The sequence below is a fragment of the Onychostruthus taczanowskii genome, unplaced genomic scaffold (assembly GCF_017590055.1).
Source record: "Onychostruthus taczanowskii isolate IOZ18803 unplaced genomic scaffold, ASM1759005v1 scaffold19, whole genome shotgun sequence".
In the NCBI taxonomy this organism is placed as follows: Eukaryota; Metazoa; Chordata; class Aves; order Passeriformes; family Passeridae; genus Onychostruthus; species Onychostruthus taczanowskii.
The window spans coordinates 159,569-185,383 of NW_024499128.1; the positions used below are offsets into that span (position 1 = coordinate 159,569).

The 25,815-nt window shown below is 59.7% G+C and overlaps 3 protein-coding genes across 7 annotated transcripts in view; 2 read left to right on the top strand and 1 right to left on the bottom strand.

The window, feature by feature from the left end:
* The first annotated feature begins 225 nt into the window (after positions 1 to 225).
* Positions 226 to 20,051, top strand: CLCN7 (chloride voltage-gated channel 7). Its single transcript, XM_041401832.1, has 25 exons — positions 226 to 399; positions 7,306 to 7,377; positions 8,005 to 8,076; positions 8,298 to 8,363; positions 8,944 to 9,076; positions 9,460 to 9,569; positions 10,270 to 10,350; positions 10,712 to 10,774; positions 11,457 to 11,540; positions 11,689 to 11,782; positions 12,495 to 12,559; positions 13,010 to 13,126; positions 13,449 to 13,503; positions 14,015 to 14,075; positions 14,566 to 14,704; positions 14,945 to 15,038; positions 16,242 to 16,411; positions 16,722 to 16,773; positions 17,021 to 17,148; positions 17,292 to 17,377; positions 17,855 to 17,987; positions 18,081 to 18,140; positions 18,434 to 18,610; positions 18,714 to 18,794; positions 18,918 to 20,051. Exons 1-25 carry the CDS (start codon positions 271 to 273, stop codon positions 19,002 to 19,004), a joined length of 2,409 nt encoding a protein of 802 aa, XP_041257766.1. The 5' UTR covers positions 226 to 270; the 3' UTR covers positions 19,005 to 20,051.
* Positions 20,052 to 20,660: 609 nt separating this feature from the next.
* Positions 20,661 to 23,010, bottom strand: PERCC1 (proline and glutamate rich with coiled coil 1). Its single transcript, XM_041401797.1, has 3 exons — positions 22,875 to 23,010; positions 22,652 to 22,750; positions 20,661 to 21,528 (listed from the first exon to the last, which is right to left on the bottom strand). The coding sequence occupies exon 3, from the start codon at positions 21,494 to 21,496 to the stop codon at positions 20,789 to 20,791; it is 708 nt and encodes a 235-aa protein (XP_041257731.1). The 5' UTR covers positions 21,497 to 21,528; positions 22,652 to 22,750; positions 22,875 to 23,010; the 3' UTR covers positions 20,661 to 20,788.
* Positions 23,011 to 25,516: 2,506 nt separating this feature from the next.
* LUC7L (LUC7 like) overlaps positions 25,517 to 25,815 on the top strand; it is a 19,127-nt gene continuing 18,828 nt past the window's right edge. For 2 of the 5 annotated variants that reach the window (XM_041401617.1, XM_041401613.1), the window contains exon 1: positions 25,630 to 25,714. Coding sequence is in view for 2 of the 5 variants with exons in the window: in XM_041401615.1 (XP_041257549.1) it covers positions 25,654 to 25,714 (61 nt within the window). In the remaining 3 variants the exon portion in view is untranslated. Of the gene's footprint in view, positions 25,715 to 25,815 lie in introns of all 5 variants that reach the window. The other 3 variants (XM_041401615.1, XM_041401612.1, XM_041401618.1) reach the window with 3 other exon arrangements.

The following is a 25,815-nucleotide window of genomic DNA, read 5'->3' on the forward strand; positions in this document are numbered from 1 at the left end:
AGCCTCGCAACCTCTCGGGCCGCCGCCACCGGGGCCCCGCTCAGCCCGTCTCGTTCCATTCCATTCCATTCCATTCCATTCCATTCCATTCCATTCCATTCCATTCCATTCCGTCCCGCCTCTGCTCCGGGTGCGGAGCCCTCGCTGGAACTACAACTCCCATAGTGCCTCGGGGTGCCCCCGGCCGCCCTGACGAGCACGTGATGCGGTGCGGCGGTCACATGACCGAGCGGCGGGGCAGGCCCGGCGGAGCAGCCGCCGCCGCCCCGCATGGCCAACGTCGCCAAGAAGGTGTCCTGGTCCGGCCGCGACCGCGACGACGACGAGGACGGCCGTGCGGGCGAAACCACCCCGCTGCTGAACGGTACCGGCCCGGGTGCGGCGGGCAGCGGCCGGCAGGTGGGTCCCGCCCCCGGGAGCGGGGGCTCCGCGCCGGAGGGAGCACGGAGAGGGCCGGGGCCGCGGGCCGGGGCCGCGTGTGCGCCCCCTCCCCTCAGTCCCCGGTCGTGTTTAACCGCGCTCGCTGCCCGGGGCTGGGCGGGGGCGGCCGGGGTCGCTCCGGGCTGGGAAAGCAGAACCTGCCGGGACGCGGGGCCGGGGGCAGCCATGGCCGGGGCACTCGTGGGGGAAAAACTGAGCTGGGGCTGAGTCAGTGCCCAGCCGGCTCCGTCCCTGCTCTGCTCCTCCGCCCTGGGACGGCCCCTGCAGCGGGACTGCGCTGAGCAGGGCCCCGCTCCTGCCCGCTGGGTTGCGGTAGAAAAGGCCTTAAAGCTCATCCTGTTCTACCCTGTCGTGGGCACGGACACCTCCACCAGCCCAGGCTGCTCCGAGCCCTGTCCAGCCTGGCTTTGAACGCTTCCAGGGATAGAACAGCCACAGCTGCTCTGGGCACCCTGTGCCAGGGCCTGCCCACCCTCACGTCCTACTGACATCTCATCTAGTCTCCTTTTGTTTAGTTTGAAGCCATTCCCCCGTTCTGTCTGCATCTGTACATGTACAATTAATTAATGCTAAATGAATTTCTGCTAAAAATGTCTTTCTGTGAGAGCCTGTTGCCTGACATGCTGCTGATCACCAGGCAGGGCTCAGACACGAGAGCCTCTAACGCTGCAGTGGTGCAGGGTGTCCTGTGGGATGGATGGAGCTCCCCTGGCAGAAAGCAGGTCCAAGGTGGGCCATGTCACAGAGGGAGGCTGGTTCCTTCTGGCAAGTTAATTTGGCTAATTAAGTGAGGAGAACTTCTCTCCAGTGTGCCTCCAGGCTGCCTGCCTGGTGGTCTCTCCCCCTCATGCAGCTCAGGGAGGAAAAGTGAGGCACTCAGCACCTGTCCCGAGTGAAGCTGAGCGCTGTGCTGGGCTGAGGTGTGCATGGGAGGTCAGGATGGGACCACAGAGCACTTTTGTGCCAGCACCAGGTGGGACAGGCATTGCTTCCAGGTGGCATCTGGAATTTCCTGCGGAGAGTTTTCTGGGAGACCTGAGCTTAGACAGGGAGGAGCAGTGCCAGATTCTGGCAGCTGTTAGCAGGGATGTCTGGCCCAGCACGATTCTGTGCTGCCCTGCTCCTGGGCAAGTCAGAACAGCAGGCTAATTAGAGGGAAATGCAGGGCTCGTTAGGCTGGAAGAGCCTTGTGTGGTGCTCTGGGAGCAGGGAATGGCAGCTGGAAGGAGGCAGCTGTGCCATGGCAGCTGGTCTGGGGTGAAAATAAAAGTAATCCTCCTGGGCAGTGCAGCAGGACCCTGTATATTTACAGCACCTAGGGAGTTCTGGGGGTTTGAAGGGTGTTAGAGAAGGGATTAACCAGATCTCATGGCTGGGGGTCATTAGGAAAGGCTTTTCCTGGTGGTTTGGAAGAAGTGCCTGAGGCCTGCTGCAGCAGGGGCAGTTGGAGGTGGACACCCAGCCCTAGCAATGTGATTTATTGTCACTGTGTCCCTGCACAGTGCAGGCAGCTCAGGTCCCAGCTGGTGACATGGTTTTATGTGGCATTTTCCTTGGCAAGGAGCAGAGGGAGTACCTTGCTGGGGCTGCAGAGCACACGTGCCCCTGCCAGTGGCAGCTGGGTGTCTCTGTAGGGCTGGGGCTGTATTTTGGTGTTGGGCAGCTGCCTCTCCCTGTGCCCCAGATGACTTCCAGTCATGTGGATTGAAGCAGGACAGCTTTGGGGAGGAGATGAAGAGAGGCTGGAGCTGCTTAGCTCGGGAGATTTAAACCTGGGCTGTGGTAATACAGTAAAAATGTCCCCTAGCATCACTTGTTCCCTTTGTCACGTGCCTGTTAAATGGAAATGAAAGTGATCTTAAGGTGACCAGAGGAAACAGGGGTCTGCAGCTCCCCAGCTGACAGCTGAGGGGGACTGAGATGGAGTTCTGGTGGGCAGAGGGTGAGGAGAGGCTGGATAAACACACCTGGGGGTGTGGGAGGCCTGTCCCTGAGGTCTGCTCTGTTTTGGGGCCAGCTGAGCCTTCATCCCCTCACCAGGGCTTTGTGGTGCCTGCAGCACATCAGGGAGTGAAGGCAGCCTCTGTCTCTGAGCATCATGCCTGCTGGGGGCTGTCCCTTTCCTGAGCCACGTGTGTTGGTTCTCAGGCTGGGAAGTGGGTGGAAAATTTTAGTAAGAGCAGCCAATTTCCATCATGAACCATTTTTTGTGGAAGAACGTTTCTCCTTCGCTACCATCAAAGATATTTGTGCTGAAGTGCCTTGACCTTGGGATTGGTTTAATGCTCCTGCTTCAAAGGGTGCCTGCAACAAGGGGTCACCACCATGAAGCCCAGACTGCTGCTGGGCAGCTTGTCCTTCTTAGCCCCTGTGTGTTCATTGTGCATCTCTGGATGTTGCTGGTCTCATTTTCTTTAATCTCAAGTAACAAGGTGCACAAAAGTGGCCAGGCTGCAATCAAGAAATCTTGGTGGGAGGAGGCAGAAAAAGGGAAGTATGACTGCTGGGTGAGCCCTGATTCCTGGCAGATGGGCTGCAGATTGCACACCCCAGGTTACTGGCAGAGAGGCTGCTTGTCCCTGCCCTGGAGAGCCTGGAGGTGACTGCCCTGGTGTGGTGGCAGGAGCCTCCCCCAGCACGGGAACTTCAGGAAGTTTTCTGCAGGTTGCTCAAGCCATCGGGGACTGTGGCAGTGCTTCATCCTCGTGCTGCTCCTGTGCCAAGGGAAAGGCCAGGGCAATGCCAGCATTTCCCATGCTCGTGGAGGTGAGGGTCAAGCAGCAGCTGTGCCCTGGCAGTGGCAGCAGGAGCCTGGAAGCAAAAGCCAAGTGGTGACACCTTGGGGAGAGTCCTGGTGCTTTCTCCCCTGTTGTGATCCTGGAGGTGAGGAGCCCTCCTGCCGTGAAGCGTTTTGGGGATGATGCTGGGTGGGTTTGAAGCCTGGCTCAGCTGTGGCTGTGTGTGGAGGAGGGGGGTTTCAAAAGCCCTGCAGCTCATCTCCCCCGTTCGCTGCTGGAGCCAGTGACAGAGTTCTCATCCTGGTGACACCCTGGTGACACAGCCTGGGGTCTTTCACACAGGCTGGTACGAGGGGCAGTGTTCTGCAGCCAAGAGGGCCCTGGGAGCTGGAAATCCTCCTCCTTCCCTCCCACAGCTTCTGTGGGCTCCTTCTGTGGTCTGTGCTGGGCTTTATCTCATCGATAACAGAAAGTCACGTGCTGCCAGTTCGTTACTGAGCACAGGATGGGGACAAGGGACAGTGTCTAGGGGGCTCTCCTCATGCTGGGTCATGTCCTTCAGGGAGGAGCCTGGCTCATCCCTGTGGAGCAGAGCCAGACACTCCCTACTGATGGTTCTCCATCAGTGTTTGGGGACATGGCTTGGTTGCTGTGTACACAGCCTGGGCTGGATCATGGGGATCTCACAGCCTGAGCTAGATCATGGACATCATGCACCCAGGGCATGACTGGAAGGTGGTGGTTGAGATTTCTGCTAGATTTTTTTCATGTTGAGGTTGATCCTCAATTTGCTCTTGCTGGTCTCAGAGTGGATGCCAGCATAACAAAGGGCAAAGGGACCTCAGGAGTCCCTGAGGGGACTGCAGCTAGGGGCTCCAGTCCAGCCCCTGCTCAGAGCAGATCCCTGAGGGACAAATCCACAGAGCTTTGGGCAACTACTCTGCACCCTATTTGGTCCCAAGTTCAGTGTGTCACCAGCCACGGGGTGAGCGTTTGGCTCTGATATCTAAGCAGATATCAGAGTTTATCCACTGCTTTTTCTCCCATTGATACAAAACTTCAAGGGAAGTCTGGCTTTGTCCTGTCTGTAACCCCTTGTTGGGTGTCTGGAGATGGCGTGAAGAACTCCCTGAGAAGCACCAGCTGCTCCTTGTATATCTTGCCATGTGCTCCAGCCCCTAACTCTCTTGCTGAGCTTGTTTTCTGTGCCTTTTCTGTCCCAGGAAGCCCAAACTGGATGCCAAGTCCTGGGTGTCCTATTGCAGGTGCCAGGTGGAGCTGTGGGATCCCTTCCCCGGATCTTCTGGCAGTGGTCTGGCACCACCCAGGAGGGGTTGGCCACCTCCCCTCTGGGTCTGCACTGACATCTCTTCACTCACCCACCAGGTCACTGCAAGACTTTTTCAGCTGAGCTACTTTCTGACCACTGGGACTCCTCCATCCAGATGCAGGGCTTTGTATTTGCCTCTGTTGCATTTGGGGGCTTCCCTGCAGCCTGGTGAGGTCCCTTGGAGGGGCAGCCAACATTCCTTCCCACTAACACTGATGAGAACTTACTTTGATTCAGACTAAGGCTCCAGACATCTCTTTACAGAGCTCAGGATGAAATTAACTTTATGACCCCAGTGGGCTGAGGGCTCATGTGCCACTGGCAGAGTGAGGCTCAGCGTGTCCCAGAGCCTCTGCTGGGCAGGAGAGCTGTTAACCCATCTGTGCCCTCTGGGTTTTGGCAGCAGTGCATGTTTTTATGTGGAGATAATCACAGCACAGTCACACCAACATCACACGTACCCAGGATCAGCAGCTGCCTTGGCTGAGTTTGAAAACATCCCAAGGAGGGCATTGCTCAGTGAGTCTTTGAGCTGTGCACAAATAACCTTTTCTCTTGGCTCCAGGCTGCCCGAATCTCTCCTTTTTCTCTTATCCTTCTTGGGTGCTGCTGGAAGTAGCTCTTTCCTGTCCTCCTGGCATGTGATCCCTGTGGTGGTGAGACAGGAGCCAGGCCTCTGCTTGCAGATGCCAGAGAGGTGCCAGGACTCGAGGGGAGGATATGAAAAGCTTGTCTAAGGAAGTTCAGCTTCAGGCTCCACTGCAGCTCCTTTCTCTCCATCTGTGCTTGTGTCCTGCTGGTGCTCAGTCAATGGGGAGTTGAGCTGCTGTGCCCTGGCTGCTTTCTCCACAGGGAAGGAGGGAAGAGGGTGGAATGTCACTGGTTCAGCCACGTTTGGTGTGTCTGTAGACCCCATAGCTAACAGAAGGAGAATTTTCCCTGAAGGGCTGCTCCTGCCTGAGGCCTTACACAAGGGGCATGGCATGAGCGACATTTTCCATCTCCTTGCCCTGATCTTGCCCTAGATGTGTGGCACCTAGCAGGAACCTTAAATCCTTGTGCTTCCTCAGTCCAGGTGGGTGTGTGCTCCTTTGCAAGGTGTCAGCTTTGTCCCTCCAGGTTTCAGGGTGAGGAAGGTGTCCTTCCCCCTCTCCAGGATGGTGGGGGCCTGGCTGGGACCTCAGCCTGCCACCGGAGCAGCTGGGCACTGGCAGGCACTGGAGCAGGCAGTTCCTGTATCCAGCTCGTGACTCTTAAGTTCCTGTCCAGGGAGGTGACAGCTTTGTGTGTACCCAGCTCTTAGAAGTCCACTGTGGTCTACTCTAACTGCTGGGAAAAGGCTCCACCTGGATCCTTTCCATTGGGAGTGTGGAGCCATCATGGACCAGAAGCAAAGCCCAGGGTGGTTTTGCCAAACCTGGTCTGGAAATGGCAGCATGGAGCACTGGGGGCTGGAGCTGCTGGGGGCTAAAGAGCACCAGAGGAGGTTTGAGAAGCTGGGACAGAACCCATCTGCAGGTCAGGGAGTGAAGGAGAATGTGGAGCAGAGGGAAAAATGGGAAAATAGGTCAGGCTGCAGACACAAAGGGATATTCTTCCTCTGCAGTGGCATGCAGGGCTCCCAGCAGCTCTGGCCTGCACGTTCCAGATGGGATCGTGGGGATTAAAGCAGCCAGGGGCTCGATCTGGGACCTGCTAGCAGAGACAGAGCAACGTGCCAGAGCCCTGCTGTTGCTCTCACCATCCCTCTTCTGTCCTCCAGTTCTTTAACCTGGCAGCTGGGGAGGGGTGAGGCTCTGGAGGGGAAGATCTTAATGCTGAGGAATGGTATTTGGGCTGTCCTTGGCGACAGTGCTCGGATCCTTGTGCATCCCTGTGGGGATGGAGGGGTGGCAGCAGCCCGCCTGCTCCAGCTGGGTCCCCCTGTGGTGCTGCTCAGCTGCAGCCCAAGCCCCTGCTTGCCTCATCCAGGAGACAGAGGTGCCCTAAAAAGTCAAAAAACTCCGATGCTATGCAACTGCACTGCCAGTAAAAACCCTGAGTGATCACCAGTGAAAGGAGAAGCTGCTCCCCAGAGGGAGATGCAAATGCTGCTTCCCAGCATCACACTGGGGCTGGCTCAGAGAGACACCAGGGTCCCCAAGGCTGTGCAGGAGCAGTGCACCCACTTCCTCCTGTGTCTCCTGGCTGGCAGCCAGCCTGGCTGTCACTCTGGTCCCAGCTGCTCGGGGGGTGACAAACATGCTGATGTGACGTGCTGCTCTCCCGGCCGGTGACCGCTGCCGTGGAGCAGATGGCAGAGCCAGACGTGCCCTCAGCTGTCCCTTGCTGCTGGCTGGGCCTGGCAGCCGAGGGCACTTCGTGGTGAGCTTGTGGCTGTGCAGGTGGCACATTGTGCAGGGGCTCTGTCCCTCCCCAGCCCCAGGGGAGTGTGGAACGTGCTGCTCAGCACAGGTTTGCTGCCACACCGTGCCAGGGGCTGGTGGTGGCCAGTCCCCGGTGAGCTGCTGCTGGCTGGCACCTCCCCAGATGAGCTGGCTCTGCCAGCTGACAGGTTGGAGCAGCTCACCCAAATCCTGGCAGGCTGCTGCTGCCTCTGGTTCCCTCCAGGGTGTTGGATGCCACCTCCTCGGTGTGTCCTCTGAGAGCAGGGTGCTGCATTTTGGGGGGCTCTGGCAGTGGCAGGCGGGCAGAGCTCAGTGAGGGAGGCAGAGCATGAGCATCTTGCACGCCTGCTCCATCCTCCTGAGAGATTTGAAATGCAGGAGTTGACCTCATTTCCCCTTCTGTCCTCAGCTCACTCCTTCATCCTTCCTGCGCATCGGGCAGCTGAGCAATGTGGACCTCAACGAGGACATCCATGAGCTGGTGAGTGGCACAGAGAGAGACCCACTGTTACCAGGACCCCTTCCCTTCTTCCACTAACAGCTGCTGCTGTTCCCTCCTTCACATTCCACTTGTTCCACGAGAGCTCCAGCACTTCTTCCTGGGCTGGGTGACCTCCATGGCATGGGCAGCTGCTGTGCCCCAGGGGCCCCTCTGGCATCCTCAGTAAATGCCCTAATTCGGAGCTGGGAACAGTCCGGTCCCAGCTCCGACTTTGACTTGCACGGTCAAAGGCGTTTGGGAAACGGAATTTGGTTTCTGCCCAAAAGCAGGGGATTGCTTGAAATAGCTCCTTGCTTTCAGCCTAAGGAATTTCCTGCCAAGGTGAAAGGTTGCCCTCCACTGGGGCATGGAGTTGCTTGTGTTCAGTGCCAGGTCAATGTGGCAGTGGTGCTTGGTGAGGGTGCACCCCTGACAGCTGGTCCAGCTGCCTTAAATCCCACACATCCTCCAAGTGGTGGAAAACCATCCCAGATCCCTGCCTGCCAGGCAGCTTGCACCTGCAGTTCTCTGTGCATCTCCTGAGCATCAAAAGGAGTTAAACCAACACGTGGATGGTAGGGCTGGACTCCGACCTGACCACCCTGAGCTGTGTATCACATCCCACAGGAGACAGAGGTCCCTCGGCAGCGTCCCAACGAGATCCCCCACAACGAGAAGCTGCTGTCACTCAAGTACGAGGTAGGTGCCCATCTGCCCCATGTCTGCCCTCTGGGGTGGAGCAGGTGAGGTATGAGGGACCAGGGCTCTCAGCTGACCCATGAGGGTTTCAGTGCAGGAGTGGAATGGAGGAAGGAAAATGATAACAAGAGCGGGGTGAGGGGCTGAAGACAGTACTCCCCAGCATGGGGGTCTCTTCGCCTGGTGGTAGACAATAACAACATCTCCCTTTCCCAAACTAGAGCTTGGACTATGACAACAGTGAAAACCAGCTTTTCCTGGAGGAGGAGAGGAGGATAAACCATGCGGTGAGTCTTGCTGGGTTGCCCACAGATCATCTCAGCTGGGGTGGACAGGGGAAGCTGTTCCCCCTGCCCAGCTGCTGGGGGTTTTTCTGTGCAATAGGAGGTTGTGCTTAAAGCCTTGGATGAGCTGGGATGGGTTTATGGGCACTGACCAGCTTATGACGAGCTGTGAAACCACAGGATCAAGGACCCAGCATGAGGTGGTTGGAATGGGAGCTAATCTGGGTGCACACGGTGGCATTGCCTGGTGGTATGGGGCAGCAGAGGGACTTCTGGAGTCACGTGAAACATCTACCCCGGGGGCTTTGGGAGTCAGTGCCATAGCAAGAACCCCAAGAGGATGGGCCTAATGGAGGCAGGCAAGCTGGAAAAGCACCTTAGGGATCCCACAGAGGTACAAGAGCACTGCTTAAAATCAGTAAATTGTGTCCAGGCTTCACTGGGTCAGCCAGCATTGGTGCTCCCTGGCTTTCCTCAGAGCTTCCCAGGCTTGGGAGTGTGCTGGGGAAGGTGGCAGGTGCGTTGGGGTGCCCTGGATGCCAGGCTGGCTGGCAGCAGGAAGTGAGTGCTGTCTGCCCCTCAGGCTTTCCGCACGGTGGAGATCAAGCGCTGGGTGATCTGCGCCATGATCGGCATCCTCACCGGCCTCGTGGCCTGCTTCATCGACATCGTGGTGGAGAACCTGGCTGGGCTCAAGTACCGCGTGGTGAAGGACAGTATCCTCACACAGCACCGGCTGCTGGCCAGCTGGCACCTCTGGCATCTCCTGGGAGTGTGAGGGAGGGGTCGTGGGGGAAGAGGGCAGCGCTTCCTCGCTCCAGTTTGGTGGCACAGACTCTGCTGCCCAGCTGCTCTGCATGGCTGAGCTGTGCCTGGGCACTGATGTTACAGAGGAGGCTCATTTCAGCTGCCTTGGATGCCCTAAGTGACAGGGGGCTTGGAGCAGCCTGGTCTAGTGAACCCCCCCACGGCAGGGGGCTGGAGCTAGATGGTTTTTAAGGTGGCATCCAACCCAAACCACCCTGTAATTCTGTGAGATGCTGTGGTGGGAGTGATGGTAGCCAAGCAATACTGGCCTTTCCTTGAGCTGCTGCCCCAGACATTGACAAGTTCACAGCCAAAGGGGGCCTCTCTTTCTCCCTGTTACTTTGGGCCACCCTGAATGCCAGCGTGGTGATGGTGGGCTCTCTGATCGTTGCCTTCATAGAGGTAAGAGTTTGGAACTGTTCTGGGTTCTTTACATGGGCAAAGCACGGTCATGTTTCCAGAAAACATGCAAAATTTTGTGAACAGTGAATATGTTTCTGCCAGTTTGGCTCTGGGTAGTACCAGCTCCTTGGCATTGGCTCCAGCTGTGCTCTGGGGTTTCTGTGGGGTTTCTGTGGTTTTTTGTGGGGCTGGCAGGCTCTGGGATGTGCTGGCAGCCTGGGGCAGAGGCTGTGCTCCAGCCTTGGGTGGGGGTGCAGCTCTCCCAAGCCTTGGCCCTAGCTCAGCCTCTCTGTGTTGGGTGTACCTGAGTACCAGCACTGAGCAGTCTGGCTGGGTGCCTCTGCTTCAGCCTCTGGAGGACAAGCCAGAGTCTGGTATTCCCTATGGATCACTCTAATCCACAGTGCCTTTCTTGTGGCTTTGCCTTTGTTTTCCCTGGTCACCAAGTGTGACGTTTCTGTAGCTGTGACAGGATGGGGGAAGTGTCCCCAAGAACCCATCCAGCTCCTTTTCCTTGGCACATTTGCCCTTAGGAAGTGGGTGTCTCCCTCAAGCCCATCTCCAGAGCCTGTTGATAAGCTTTGGCCTCATCTCAGAGCCACCCTGAGGGTGTGCTGTGTGTGCCCTGTGTTGAGAGACAGGGGTGAGATGGCTGGTGTGTCCCTGTCCTGTGTGTGACAGCTCTCCCTGCTCCCTGCAGCCTGTGGCAGCTGGCAGTGGCATTCCCCAGATCAAATGTTACCTCAATGGCGTGAAGATTCCACATGTTGTCCGGCTCAAGGTAGGAAGCAGGAGGTGGTGGGATGGCCTGGGCACATTATGTGGTCCTGGAGTGGTCCCTGCCCACACTGTGGCACAGCAGGGGCTGGCAGGAGCTCCCAGCTCCATAGCTTCCAGAGGTTAAATCTCCTGCCCTGGGACCAGCAGCTGGCATTGGGAAGAGCAGCTTTGGGTAGACTTTTGCTCTGGCTAAGAAGAAAATTGACCAACCCTGTTGCCACAGTGGGGGAATGAGAATCACACAGCCATGGCAGCCACAGGGGACACAGACCCAGTGGACCCCGAGGCATGGGAGGAGCCAAGGACTCCAGGGAACTCGTGATTCTCACCTGTGACATGCTGTGTCCTTCTCTGTGTTGCAGACCCTGGTGATCAAAGTCTGCGGGGTCATCCTCTCGGTGGTCGGCGGCCTGGCTGTTGGGAAGGTGATGTGCACAAAGTGCTCTCTGACGTGCTGCTGACCTGTTGGTCCCTGCTGCTGGCACTTGTGTCACAGCCTGTCACCGGTCCTGTGCTGGGGGCCCTGTGGTGACTTCCCTGTGTTATTCCCTGGTGTCTGCTGGCCAAGGTGGCTGCAGCACTGCCAAACTTGGGGAGCCCCTGGGGCACGTGGTGCCACCATGCCAGCCTGTGTGTGGCTTGGCTGAGGGCAGAGAGCAGCAGCCCCTGTGCATCAGTGGCTGTCCCTGCAAACAGTAGATGGGGGAGTTGGGTGCCCCATTGGGACCTTTCTGACCTGCTGAGGTTGAAGGCAGGCAAGTGAAACACTTGTTTCCTCAGCTGGTGGGAACAGGAGGTGGGCAAGGGAGGCACATGCCAGGATAAGGACTTCATAAAACCATGGAATGGTTTGGGTTGGAAGAGATCCTAAAGATCATCTCATTCCAAACCCCTGCCATGGGCAGAAACACCTTTCACTAGACCAGGTCGCTCAGAGTTCTGTCCAGCCTGGTCTTGGACACCTGGAGGATGAGGAGGAGGAAAATGTCAGGGTCCGTATTTCCCTGAGGGAAACACTCCCAAATCCAACTTCAGGACTGCAAGCTGGTGAGCAGCATTCAGCCATCTTCTTCCTTCCCTGATCTGCCTGTGCTCTCTGGCCCCTAGGAAGGACCCATGATCCACTCCGGGTCCGTGATTGCTGCCGGCATCTCCCAGGGAAGATCCACGTCCTTAAAGCGAGACTTCAAGGTTGGTGTTGAGTCCGAGGGGTTGTGCTGCCCGGCTGTGCCAGCCCAGGCTGCTCCCGTGGTGGCCTGGCATCATCCACGTCATACCCTGTGTCTTGCCTAAGCTCAAGCCCTGGCCAGCCCTAAGGGTGCCTTCACTCCCGTTTCAGATCTTCGAGTACTTCCGCAGAGACACCGAGAAGAGGGATTTTGTGTCGGCCGGAGCTGCCGCCGGCGTCTCGGCTGCGTTCGGCGCCCCCGTGGGTGCGTCTCTTATTTGTTATTAACAAAGGATTTTGTACAGAAGAGTCTTACTGAAATATGAGATTATAAACTTGTATTTTTTTTTAACACTGTGAGGAAAAAGGGTTTTTTTGGAGTACAACAATATGTTTGGGGTTTTTTTTAAAGAGTTTGTGATTTTTCTAAAGGGTATTTTGAGTTTTAAATGTCAAAATTCTTGGAGATTTGATGTTATAGTCTTCTCTTAGTATGTTCAAAAGTGGAGTAAGTTTATAATTTGTAATTCGTAAAACACATTGAACTTAATTCATCTTTAAAAGTGCTGGAAATTTTGTAAGGTGTTGATTTTGCTTTGAAGTTGTGTTTTTTGTGGTTTGATTTTTTTTGTTCAGTCGTCTTCTATTTTAGATATTTCTAGGGTGAGATTGCTTGTATTTTTGATGTTGAAATTCCTAGTCTAGTATTTTGAACTTCAGTGATGATGTTGTCTTGAGTCAGTTTTATTCATTTTGAGCTGGTGCTCTCTGGCACTGAGCAGTGCCTGGACATGGATTTCCTCAGGAGGTTGCTTCCACCTGCTTGAAGGCATCTCTTGGGATCTGCACAGGGCACTGCAGGGGCCTTCCAAGTTTTCCTGCCAGGCCATGCAGGTGTTGGCCCTTCCCAAGGGCAAGGGGCTCATCTGCCTCAGATCCACTTGCCCTTGTGTAGATGTTGTGTCTTGTGTTTGCAGGGGGTGTCCTGTTCAGCTTGGAGGAAGGGGCTTCCTTCTGGAACCAGTTTCTGACGTGGAGAATCGTAAGTGCTGGAGAGCAGTGGAGAGCTGCTGGTCCTGGTGTGAGGCATTGCCTTTTCTGGGTGCCCTGCAGCCCCAGGCCTCCTGACACCCCTGCTCCAGCAAGGCCCCATCCCAGGGAGCAGCATCCCAGCTCCCCTCCTGTGCCCTGCTCCTCAGGGGCTGACTTTGGGCTTGGCTGAGCTCCATCTTGCTGCCAGCTCCTTTCCAAGGGAGCTGCCTTGGTCTGTGCCCCAGGGCAGCAGAGAGGCAAAAGGAGAAGCCAGACCCTGGTCAGTGTAAGCTGCCCAGAGTGCCACCACAGGGAATGTGACCCCCTGTCCCCACCACACCACGGGCACCAAACCCTGCCCAAGGGCCTTGGGGGTGGTTTGGGGTAGTGCACGGAGCATGTGGTGAGGAAATGGGGCTGGGGGCACTTGGCAGTGACTCTGGGCTGCATCTCCTTCCAGTTCTTTGCCTCCATGATCTCCACCTTCACGCTGAACTCTGTCCTGAGCGTTTACCACGGCAATGCCTGGGATCTCTCCAGCCCTGGGCTTATCAACTTTGGCAGATTTGACAGCGAGGTAGGCACAGGTATTCCCCATGTAGGACTCTGGGGAGGGGTTTGGACACAGCCCTTAGCTTTGGGGACATCAGTTTGTCTATGACCTTGCCCAGGGCTGAGGCAGGCTCTGCCTTAGGAGGCTGTGGGGTCTGGCCAGATCTCAGCTCCACCAGCCCCAGCAGAAGGAATTTCTGGGGGCTCTGGGCTGTTCAAGGGAGACTTTGGGGCAGCTCTGGAAGCCTCGTGCCAGCACAGAGTTGTGCTGTCCCAGCAGTGAGTGACTGACTGTGGGACTGCAGATGGGCCAGGAGATGTGAAACCCACTTCTTTCTTGCTTGCAGAAAATGGGATACACAATCCAGGAAATTCCCATCTTCATCTTTATGGGAGTGGTTGGTAAGAGAATGCTGCTGTTTCCATTTGATTAGTCTGAATAATTTCCTCTGTTCTCTGTCTGGGTCTAAAAAGCTTTGGTGTCCAGTTTCCTGGGGAAAATGGGGAATCCATTAAATTCTGGAGCAGAGGACGCTTGTGGGGCTTATGCAGGGATGAGAGCTGGATCCTGGCCCAACCCTAGTAGCAAAGTCAAGCCCCTTAACCATGTTGAGCAGGGTCAGTGTGTTGCAGCCCTGGGCAGCCCTTGCTGCCATGTGAGCTGCCCTTCTCCCCATGGATTTGGCCTGTCCTTTGCCTGCCTGGTGCCAGCACTGTGACATTGGCCCCTGGCCACCTGCTGCTGGTGCCAGGCTGCTCTTGGTGACAGTTCCTGCCTGGCTGCAGGGACAGCATCCACATGTGCCAGGGTTGCTGGTCACTCTGGATGAGTTGTGGATGATCTTCAGAGGTTCCTTGTGTGGTGGGCAGCCTGGGCCCTGCATGCTGAGCTTTTCCTCTCTCTCATTTGCAGGTGGGATCCTCGGAGCCCTGTTCAATGCCCTCAATTACTGGCTGACGATGTTCCGGATCAGGTAAGAGCCCACACATAATGAAGGGGATTGATGTGGCTTGGCTGGTGCCTTCTGCATTCCCCCAAAGTGGCATTCCCACGTGAAGCAAGGCTGTAGTCTCTCATTTAATGTGAGCAACAGCAGTTCCTGAAAGGTGGCACGTGCCTCTCACTGCTTGTGGCTGTGACCCACAGCATCCCAGCACTGCTCTGACTCTGCCAAATATTTCCCTCCAGTGACTGGAGGGCCCAGAGAGGTGCAGACACTGCAGACCTGACTGTCATGTGCTCTGAGAGGACTAAGAGAAGGGAGGGAGCTGCTAAAGCCAACTGAGACCAGTCTGGCCCAGCCAATACCTGTCACCAGCTTTTCAAGCAGCAGGACAGCCTGTCAGGGTCTGGGCAGGGAGCAGAGGCAGCCAGACTGTCATGTGCCTGATGTGACATGCCCAGCCAGGCTGTGCTGGTGCTGCCCACACCCCTGGGTGCCACTCTCACTCCTCTGCTCACAGGTACATCCACCGGCCCTGCCTCCAGGTGGTTGAGGCCATGCTGGTGGCAGCAGTGACAGCGACTGTGGGGTTTGTCATGATTTACTGCTCAAGAGATTGCCAGCCCATCCAGGGGAGCTCTGTAGCATATCCCCTGCAGGTAGGACCTGCTGCAGAGCAGCATTCAGGGTGGGGGGCTCCCTGAGCCTGGGGGGCTCAGCAGGGAGACAAGACCCTGCTGGGTTTGGGCCACTGGACCTCGCAGCTGATGCCCTCCAGTGCAGGCAGAGCTGGAGACCCAAGGATGCTGCAGGTGTCCTCCCTGCCCAGAGCTGCCTCCTCGCTGGCACACATCCCCCAGCCTTCGCACTTCTAACTCTTTCTTATCTTGCCTTTTCAGCTTTTCTGTGCTGATGGAGAGTACAACTCCATGGCCACTGCCTTCTTCAACACACCTGAGAAGAGCGTTGTCAACCTCTTCCATGACCCTCCAGGTCAGTGCACCCAGCAGTGAGGCACTGAACGTCAGCAGAGAGGGTCCATGTGTGCCTTGGCCCCTGCTGGGACAAGGCAGAGGATGATCAGCCCACGAGGGCTTCACAAAACACTGCTACAGTGGTGCCAGGAGGAGGGATGGCTGCTGTGCCTGGTGGCACCTCGGAGCTCGGCCACAGGGCTGTGGGGCCAAGAACCTGGTTTTGGTCGTGCACATCTGCAGGCTGTGTTGCTTCTGAGTTGTGTGGGAGTGTGTCTGACCTTTGCTGTCTGTCTGAAGTCTGTTCTGGAAATGTTGCTGGGATGTTTTCTTAATTAGCAGGGCCACTTGCCCCATAATGACTTTACCCTCTGGGCAGGTTGTGGAGGTGGATCTTGGGGTTTGGATTTGCTTGGGAAACGCAGTTTGGTTCCCAGGTTCTAGCTCCATTTTCCTTGGACCTGGTGTAACCCCAGTGTCTCCTCTGCCTGCTGTGGAATCTGAGTTCTGTGCCCAGCTGCACGTGGGTGGGGAACAGAGAGATCCTCAGCCCAGAGGGTGCAGCTTGGCCACCTGCAGCCAAGAGATGACCATCCTGTGTCTTGGGGCTGCTCCCTGCAGTGCTGGGTCCTCCCTGGCTCAAGGCTGCTGTCTGAAGGAGGGGTTGCAAAGTACTTGTTTAAACTAGACTGGGCTGCTCAGCAATCCTAAAATAGCACTTAGCTGGGTTGTGGGGTCAGCAGGGTCTCACTGGGATGGCACAGCCTGTGCTGTGGGACAGCATGGCACTGGCTGGAGCTGCCGTGGGAGCTGCAAGATGGGAGGGACTTTGCAGGACATGCCCTGCTCAGTTGATCCCAAAGCTGGCAGTGGGACCTCTGTCCTCCCAATCTTGTCCTTCAGCCCTGGCAGTCCCTCCCTTGGGGCTTTGAAATTCATCATGGGAGTCTGGGAACCACAGGGCTGGGAGGGGATGAGTCACAAGATGGAGGGATGGGATGTGAGGGCTTGGGGTGGCACTGGCTGGGTGGGAGGTGCTGGAGGGGGCAGAAGTAACCTGAAGAGCCAGGTTGAAAGGCTGTACCTGTGCTGCCAGGGCAGGAGGTGCAGCCCAAGAAGAGGGGCTCTCGCTGCTGGGAGTGAATTGTGGGGCTGCTGCTGCCTGATCAAATGTCCCCTGGGCTGTGGGACCAGTACTGACTCTGTTCTGTCCCCACCCCAGGTTCCTACAACCCCATGACACTGGGCATGTTCACATTGATGTATTTCTTCCTGGCCTGCTGGACCTATGGCCTCACAGTGTCTGCAGGGGTCTTCATCCCCTCCCTGCTGATCGGGGCAGCCTGGGGGAGGCTCTTTGGCATCTCCCTGTCCTACCTGACCAAGGGCTCGGTGAGTCCTGCCTGGGAAGCCGTGGCACCCAGCTCTCCTCCCTCACTGCTGGGCTGGTGGCATGTTCAGGCAGCGTGCCTGGAGCTGGCTGAAAGCTCTGAAGTTGGCTGACTCCTTGCTTGATGTCTTCCTGAGCTGGGTCTTGGCCTCCCAATGTCCCAGTGGAGCCCTGCCAGCAGCTGGGTTGTTCAGGCAGCCTCAGGCAGCTCTTCCCACTTTGGAGGGGGGTTTGGGGGCCAGGACTCTGCTGACTATTCTGAATGCCCTGGAGCCAGTAGGTGATTTGGCTCCTTTTCTTTCCCATGCTCAGATCTGGGCTGATCCTGGGAAGTATGCCCTGATGGGAGCTGCTGCACAGCTGGGTGAGTTCCCCATGGCACAGTGTTGGTTGGGGTAAAGATGTCATGGGATAAAGCACTCCCTGCTTCCCTGACAGCTTCCTTCCCAGCTGAAGCCCAGCCTGTCTGCTTCCTCATCACCCTGCCAAGCACAGGGCACCCCTGGGTGGGCAGTCCTGGATCACTGAGAGATTCAGGGCCCTCAGGTGTTCTGTGATGCCCTCACTCTGTGTTTCCTTGCCCTTCTAAACCCCCTGGGTGCCTCTGGCAGGTGGGATCGTGCGGATGACCCTGAGTCTCACTGTCATCATGATGGAGGCAACAGGCAACGTCACCTATGGCTTCCCCATCATGCTGGTGCTGATGACAGCAAAGATTGTGGGAGACTACTTTGTGGAGGTGAGGGCTGGTGTGCTCCCCAGGGCTGGGGGGTCATGGGGGGCCAGGACAGGCATGTGCTCACTCTAAGGGATGAGCTGCTGCCTGGCTGTGCCCCTTGGCACCTCACCAGGCCTCTCCTGATGGCTTGGCTCTTGTTGCAGGGACTGTACGACATGCACATCCAGCTGCAAAGTGTCCCCTTCCTGCACTGGGAGGCCCCAGTGACATCCCACTCCCTCACAGCCAGGTAGGTGGGCTGAGCATTGCTGTGGCAGCAGCCTTTGGACCCCAATGTCGGCCTGAGCTGGGAGTGGAGGTGGTGACCTTTTGGTTGCAGGAGCCTGCTGTCCCCTGGTACCACAGCTCAGCTTCTTCCCCAGCAGGGATGTGATCTGTAGTGTGTTCCTTCCTCTCTCTGACAGCTTTTGGGGACATCAGCACTGAGGAGTCATGTGTGTTGGGGGGATATTTAGGGTGTGAGGGTGCTGAGGCCCTGGCACAGGGTGCCCAGAGAAGCTGTGGCTGCCCCATCCCTTGAACTGCTGTCCAAGGCCAGGTTGGACAGGGCTTGGAGCCATCTGGTCTAGTGGAAGGTGTCCCTGCCCATGGAAAGGGTTTGGAATTACATGAGCTTATAAGTCCCTTCCCAGCAAACCAGTGTGTGATTGCAGGATTCAGTGAGTGCTGCCATGGGGCTGTGTTTCACCCAGAGCTTTCCCTGCAGGGAGGTGATGAGCACTCCTGTCACCTGCCTGCGGAGGATCGAGCGCGTGGGCACGGTCGTGGACATCCTCAGTGACACCTCCTCCAACCACAACGGCTTCCCCGTGGTGGAGAGCAACCCTGACACCACACAGGTGGGCTGGGTGCCCCTGGGGAGGGGATGCAGCTGGGGTGGACCCCGAGGGCTGGCTGCAGAGTGGGACCCTCACACACGGTGCCTGTTGCAGGTTGCCGGGCTGCGGGGTCTGATCCTGCGTTCCCAGCTCATCGTCCTGCTGAAGCACAAGGTGGGTGATGCTGCCTGGAGACTGGGTTGTTTCTGCTGTCCCAGTCCTGTCTCAAGCCCTTTGCTGCCTGTCCCTCAGCTCACCCAGGGGGATGGTGGGTGCTGCCGTTCGGTGGTGGGGTTACCCCAGCACCATCCTGCCCCCCACTGGGCTCCCAAACCCTGAGTGAGTGGGAAACAGGCTGTGCTTCTGCGGATGGTCCACCTGTCCCACCCTTCTGCCCTTTTCCCTCCCTGGCCCTGTGCATTGTCTTGGTGCCTGTGATAGTCCCCAGCCATGTCTTTCCTCCCCAGGTTTTTGTGGAAAGGGCCAACCTGAGCCTGGTGCAGCGGCGGCTGAAGCTGAAGGATTTTCGGGACGCCTACCCCCGCTTCCCCCCCATCCAGTCCATTCACGTCTCCCAGGACGAGCGCGAGTGCATGATTGACCTCAGCGAGTTCATGAACCCCTCGCCCTACACCGTGCCCCAGGTAACGGCCAGGGACCCCTCTGCACAGCTCCCCGGGGATCAGGGTGGGCCGTGGGGGCTGGCTGGGGGTGCTGCAGCCCCCCCAGCCCCGTTCTGCCTTGCAGGAGGCGTCCCTGCCACGGGTGTTCAAGCTCTTCCGAGCCCTGGGCCTGCGGCACTTGGTGGTCGTGGACAATCGCAACGAGGTGAGTCCCTGCTCGCTGTGTCCAAGCAGCCTGGGGAACCCCTGTTCCTGCAGGGGACAGGGACACGCTGTCCCCAGGCTCTGTGTGCCCACATCGGGCTGGACCCTGTCCCTGTTCCGGCAGGTGGTGGGAATGGTGACCCGCAAGGACCTCGCCAGGTACCGGCTGGGGAAGGAGGGCCTGGAGGAGCTCTCGCTGGCACAGACGTGAGGCAGTGCGGCCCAGCAGAGATGTGCCCCGGCCCTGGGAGCTGGGGCCCCCCTTTTGCAGGAGGTGGAGAGGACTGGGCCAGTCCCTGCGGGTGTCACAGTGCCTGGAGCACTGCCATGGCCATGCTGCCCTGGCCCTCCTGCCTGCTGCTGCCTTCCCACATCTACTGCCTCCTCTTGTCACCCCTTCCTCTGCTTCCCTGAGGGATCAAAATTCACCCTTGGTTCTGTTAGCTCCTGGAATAGGCTCTCTCTGAAGGCTGGGTGAAGGCTGGAGTGTTCCATGGGGAGCAGGACTGCCCTACTGAGCTGGGCACAGTTCTCTGACACCGCACGTGGCCTCTGTTGCCTCATCCACCCAATCTGGGCTGTCTGGGACTTAGCCCTGCCCTAGCTTCAGCTGCAGGGCCTGTGAGAGGGGCAGAGGGGACACGATGGGGCTCCTTCCTGCCCCCAGGCCCCCATTCCTTGGTGCCCTGTGGTCCTGCTTGCTGGGTTGGGCTGAGCTCTGGGGTTGCCTCCCTGCTCCTTGGGACTGAGGAGGGGGATGTGCCCTGCTTGGCTGTGCAATAAAAGGGCTCCCCTGGTTCTGCAGCTGCTGCCTCTGGTTCTTTCTTGGCTCCCTCAGCCACCCTGACCCCAAACCTTGTGTGGGGAGACACCCCTGGGATTTGGGGCAGGGCTGGGGAGGGGAGAGCTGCCTACACGGGGGAGATGTTGGTCCTGCAGCCTGTGCCCCTCTGCCACTCCTGCAGTCCTCCTAGCACTGCTGATCCCACACCAGGATCCAGAGTCACTCCTGGGGCGTGTTCTGGCCCTTTCCAGCAGCCTGGGCCCTTCCAGGCACCCCAAACCCCACCAGCAGTCCTGGATTTGGCTGGAGATGGGAGCAAAGCCAGTCCTAGCACCTCACTTTTCCTGTCTTCCCCCATCCTTGCTCCTCTCCTTGGCATTGCCCTGCCCCCTGCCCTGGGACTGCCCCTTCCTCACCTGGTGCCTGGAGAGGCTTTTGGCTGCAGGATCTGTGCTGAAATAAAGACTGTTTGTACTTTTATTGTGGTGCTGCATGTCTCTTGCTTCCCTTCTTCCCTTGGGGCTGAACCAAGCCCTGTCCCCACTCCTGCTGCTGGGAGGGCACAGGCTGGGGGTTGGGGGCCAGCTGTGTCCTGGGCTCAAGGCAGGGGCTGGCTGCCCCTTCCCGGGTTCTTTTCCCTTTCAACACCAACACAAAGCAGAGGATGCCTCAGCTGGGCCCTGGTAACAGCCAGGTCCAGCTGTGGAGAAGAGCCAGCCCTGCTCTCCTGTGTGGGTCCAGATCCCTGGCGCTGCCCTGGGGCAGGGGAGCTGTGGGGCACAGTGGGTCCCCCGGGCAGTGCTGGGTCCCCCTGCGTGCTGACAGCCGGCTGCTTTATGAGGCCCCGTGTCGCCCTTTGCCCCGGCGCGGCCGAGATAAGGGGATGGGATCCACCGCCTTGGGCCCAGAGTAAACACGGGCTGCTGGCTCCTGCCGGCACCGCGCCTCCCTGCTCTGCCCGCTGCTGCCAGCAGCCCCCCGGGGTCATGCCAAGCCGTGGCCCTTTGTCTCTGGCAGCAGGGACAGCGCGGTGGCGGGTGGCAAAGGACACCGCACACGCTGCTGCCTGGCGGGAGTCATTTATTCACTCGTCCCGTCACCGGCTTCGACCCGGCAGCTCCGAGTGCCCCGGTGCTGGCACTGGGGCCACCAGGTTTATCATTAACTGGGTGGCACGTGGCGGGACCGGGGCCCCCGGGGCCACAGTGGGGTCACAGCCCAGCGAAGGGCTCTGCCTCCAGCCCCGGGCGGCCCAGCAGCTCCCGCCCGACGCCCGGCAGCTCCGGCCCTGGCTCCGCTGTCCAGTTGGCCAGGAGGTCGCTGAAGTCAGGGGTGCCAGCGTGCAGGAGGCTGGCGGGGCCCGGGCCTGGCTCTTTCCAGAAGGAGGGCGGCAGCTTCCTGCGGTGCATGGGGGTGATGTGGCCGTACTTCCTCTCCAGCCGCTGCGTCTTGCCGCCGGCGCCCCGTGCGGGCAGGCACCGGTGCACGCCGTACTCGAAGAGCTCGGCCAGCGGCCCCAGCCTGTGCGTGGCCCCCGGGCTGCCCCGCGGGGCCGCGGCCTCGGGCACAGCCTCAGCGCTCCGGGGCGAGCCGCAGTCCGCGGGCACGGGGCGGCTGCCGGCGGCCTCCTCCCGGCCCCGCCGCCCGAAGTAGCGCTGGATGTCGCAGCTGATGAGCTCCGAAAACTTGAGGAGACGCAGGGTGGTCTCGGCAGTGCTGGAGACACTGGCCAGCTCTGGCCTCACGCTCTCCTCCACTGCTTCCACGTCCTCCTCTTCTTCCTCCTCTTCTTCTTCTTCCTCCTCCTCCTCGGAGAGGTCGGGGAAGTCGGGCTCGGGGTGTGTGGGCAGCAGGAGGCCGTGCGGGAAGGGCGAGGGCAGCCGCAGCTCGGCCAGGGGCTGGATGACACCCGCAGCCATGCCAGCGCTCAGAGGCACCCCCAGGAGTCACCCTGCGGGCAGGGACAGCGGGTCAGGGTGACACACCCTGCCACCAGCCCTGACCCACCGCCCAGCAGCCCTGAGAGGGCAAGGGACCGTGTTGTGCCACACCATGGCCAAGGTGGGGCCACAGGGCAGCAGGGATGTCCCCCACAAAACACGGGGTGTGGGATGTACCCACCAAGCTGTGGGGAAGAGGGCAGTGGGGGTATTCCCCCTGGGACATCCCCACTCAGCCCTGGGACAGCAGGCAGCAGGGGTGTCCCCACCAAAACATGGGATATGGGGCAGTGGAAGCATAACCCTGACTTGTGGGACATGGAGTAGCAGAGATGCCATTCCCCTACAAGCAACAGGACATGGGACAGTGGGGACAGGACATTCTAACTCAACCCTGGGACATTAAGCAACATAGATGTCCCCATCAAGCCACGGGGTGTGGGACAATGGGAATGTCCCTAAGTCTTGGGATGTGGGGCAGCAAGGATGTTTGCAGTGATCTGTGGGACATGGATGTCCCATGGGGTGCGGGGCAGTGGGGATGTGCTCCAGAGCTGTGGGGCAAAGGGACGCTCCCCTTCACCCCAGGGCTGTGCAGGGAGGTGAATGGGGGCTCAGCACCCACCCTGCAGTTCTTACTCAGGGCCACAGAGCCCCATGCCCTGCCCACACAATGGCCCCTTGGGTGACAGTGAACCCACTGCCTCCCTGCCCTGCCCTGCCCTGGTGGGCTCTGATCTCAGCTGCATTTTGCTGAGCTGGATGTGGCCCCTTTGTAGCTTGTGCTACCTGTGCTGAAGGGTCCCCAGCCCTGCCTCGCTGCAGGACACCCCGGCCATGCTGAGAGGGTCTCAGGGCAGGACCACATCCTGGGGAACCAGACCTGCCCCTGCCACACCAAGCGTGGTGGCGGGAGCTGCACCCAGCCTAAGATCATCCTTGCCATCTCTGCGTGTCCTTCTTTGTGCCGTCCCCACCGCCGTACCCCCCGGGGTGGGCTGCGGGGGGCTCAGCCTCGCCTCCGGGCTGCGGGGAGGGGGGAGCGGGGCCACCACAGCCTGCCCTGCCGCCACCCTCAGCCGGACAAACCCCCCGGACAGGAGGGCATCGCCCGGCCCGCGGCTCCGCACTCACCTTGGCGCTGCCCGGCCATGCATAGGCTCCCGCGCCGCTCCCCCTGCCCGTCCCTCCACCTGGGCCTGAAGTATTTATAGCGGAGCAGCGAGCTGACGGCTGGCAAATATTTGGTAGCCGTATTGTAATAGTAGACTCGGTAAACAGAGCTGGGGTTTGCTTTAGCGCCCAGCAACGGGAGAGCGGCGCGGGGAGGGACGCGGGGACGGAAGGCAGGGCTCACCTTAATGGTTCACTCGCCAGGGGATTTTCAAGTGTTGTCCCTGTAAATTCACCTATTAAATCGGCAGCCCCAGCTGCCAAACTGCCCGCACACTTGTGCCGAGGGCTCTTATCTCCCCGCTGATTGGAGGTGAAATCAAGCTTTGTCAAATAGGCGTAAAATTAAATTTCATGCTATTTTGACTCCTGGAGTAGGGATCTTCTGAAGAACATACTGCGTATCGAGCCATGCCTCTGCAAACAGGGGCTGCCCCTGCAGTGGGCAAAGCCTTTCCGTGGGTACCCCCAGGTGCTGCAGCACCCTTGTGCAGGTTCAGACCACTCCTCTTCGAGATGGATGCTGGGCTCCCTGACCTGACAGAGGTTTTGGAACCTGTGTATGCAAGTGTGGAGAAGCCATGTGGAGAGTGTCTGGGTCAGCCCCACGGCAGGGACAGAGCTGGGTGACAGCATTTTTACCCCACGCTATGGCCCGTGGCTCCCCTGTGAGGACAGGGACAATGGCAAGCAGCTCAGGTCCCAGACAGGGTGTGCCAGAGGTGCCATGTCTGCCCTGGCAGCAGGACATGCCAGCAGGGTCATCTGGGGCAGCACAGAACAGAGCCAGGGGACACAGAAGGCTGGGGATGCTGGGTGGCTGGAGACACAGGATGGCCAGAGGACACAGGGCAGCCTGCCCCTGACAGCTGAAGGGATGGCAGGAGTCTGACACAGCACCAGATCCTGTCACAGATATTGGGGACACTCAGGGAGTGGGACACTAGCCACTGGGCTTGGGGACAACCACAGCCCTGATCCAGAGCTGCCCTGTTCTCCTGGTTTTGGGGTGACCGCAGCTCCTGGTCTCTCCCTCGGAGCCTTCCCGGCCCTGAGCACCGTGTTCTGAGGCATCCGCAGTGCTGAGAGGGGGTCCCCAGCTCCTGGCAGGGTGCAGCACTGGCGATGGGAGTGTCCCAGCCTGGGCAGGGCTGTCACCCACCCGCTGCCCGGGCCGGCAGCCCTGGGGCTCCCTGCGGGGCAGGGCTGGGCACCGGCTCCGCAAAGCTCCCTCTGCTCTCTCCAAACACTCCCAGCGGCGAAGCGGGGCTGGAGCAGCAGGCACCGGGCACTGCTGGGCAAACACGGCGGACGGGAGCTGATTAGCCACGGGCACCCTTCGGGCTGCTCCCTAGTGTCACCCATTGCCACCCACCCGCCCGGCCCGGCTCGGCATTGGCACAGCTTGGCATTGCTACCGGGCAGCCACGCCGATCCGGGGAAAGGCGGCTTCCTCTGCTGCCTCAGCCACCTCTGCCCCAGGCAGTGCGGGAGATGGGGAGAGCTCCCACAGCCTCGGGGTCAGTCTGGCTGGAGAAAAGGGCTGCACGGACCCTTTGGCCAGCTGGGAAGGGTCTGGGCATGCTGGTGAGGAGGTGTGGGACAAGGTGTGGGGAGCACATGACTTGGCTGCTGGCTCACAGAGCTGGGAGTCATGAGGTCTCCGTCGCCTGTGGGAAGGAATCGGAAGGATAAGGAGCACCCAGGGCTCAGCAGGACCACTCCAAGAGAGCGGCAGGGAGAGGCAACGCCACTGGCATGTGGCTTTGCACCCATTCGAGTGCCCAGGGTGGCCATCCCTGCTCCAAACTCTGCCAGGGCCGGGCATGAGGAGCTGCTGTCCCACAGGGAAGGGGTCTCCTGCCTGCAGAGACCCCCGCAGACGAGCAGAGAGCTCGCAGACCCCATCTGATTCTGCTCAGCAGGGATGCTGCAGCGGAGCGGGGCGGCGGCACAGCCCTGCCCGGGGCTGGCTCACGCCGCCTTTCCCTGAAAGCCAACGGAGCTTCAAAGCTGGGGGGAAAGCAGGCGTGGCTCTGCTGCCTGTGGAGCCCTGTGGCAGTACAGAGAGCGGGTGGGATTTCTCCGGCACGGGGAGCATCCAGAGAGCAGCGGGGCCGGGAGCTCAAGGTGAAGAGACAAGAGGTGAAACTCAAGGGAGTGGTGCGAGCTGGAGCTCACAAAGCCAGGCAGGGAAAGCAGCACGTGGCAAAGCTCCGCAGCAGCCCAAGCCCCCGCAAAAGCACATCATCCTCCCCCCGGCAGCTGGGGGAGCAGCCGCGGAGCGCCCAGCGCCGCCCCGCCGTGTCCTCGCTCCTCTCCGGGCTGTACCCGTGGCCAGGCGGGTTCGTCCCCTTGTCCGTGCGCCCACCCTGCCTCCTGGTGCTTCCGCCGGCCCCGGCCACGTGTCCTATCACCCCCCACCCCGGCAGGCGCTTTCCTTGCCCCACATCCCCCACGGTGGGCACGGCAGCCAGCGCAGCCCGGGCCTGCTCCGGGCACCAGCCTGTCCCCGGAGCGCCGCGGCGCCCTGGCTGCTGTGCCCACCCCGGCGAGCCCCGGGCACGGGGCACCGGGCACGGCGGGGCTGGGGTCCGGTGCCCCCGCCCGCCCCTGGGCCCAGCCACGCCCCGATGACATCACCGCACCTTCGCTCTGACCGCGCCCCTCCGGTCAGCCACGCCCACAAACGTCACCACCCTCTCTAACCAACCACGCCCCTCTGACATCACCGTTACGTCACTCAGACCAACCACGCCCATCAAGGTCGCCCCCTCCAGCCCTGCCCCTCGGACCCCGCCCCCTGGCGGACTACCCTTCCCGTCATGCAGCGCGGCGCAAGGCGGGGCCGCTTCCGCTCAGCGCTCGCCGCGCGTCGCTGCTGCTGAGGCCGCTGAGCCGCCGCCGCCCCAGGCCCCTGTCCCGGTCTCGGTCGGAGCCGCCGCCTCCGGACCGGCCCCGCCATGTCGGCCCAGGCACAGATGCGGGCCCTGCTGGACCAGCTCATGGGCACGGCCCGGGACGGTGAGTAGGGGCGGGCGGGGCCTGCAGGAAACGCCGCGGCCTGGCGGCCGCCTCACCGCGCGAGGCCCGGCCCGGCCCGGCCCGGCCCGGCCCGGCTGCTG

Bases quoted from the DNA above. Each gene is read 5' to 3' on its own strand.
- CLCN7 (XM_041401832.1), top strand. From the start codon at position 271: ATGGCCAACGTCGCCAAGAAGGTGTCCTGGTCCGGCCGCGACCGCGAC. The intron at 8,077-8,297 runs GTAGGTGCCCAT...TTCCCAAACTAG, and splicing joins TGCTGTCACTCAAGTACGAG to AGCTTGGACTATGACAACAG. The intron at 15,039-16,241 runs GTCAGTGCACCC...TCCCCACCCCAG, and splicing joins CCTCTTCCATGACCCTCCAG to GTTCCTACAACCCCATGACA.
- PERCC1 (XM_041401797.1), bottom strand. From the start codon at position 21,496: ATGGCTGCGGGTGTCATCCAGCCCCTGGCCGAGCTGCGGCTGCCCTCG.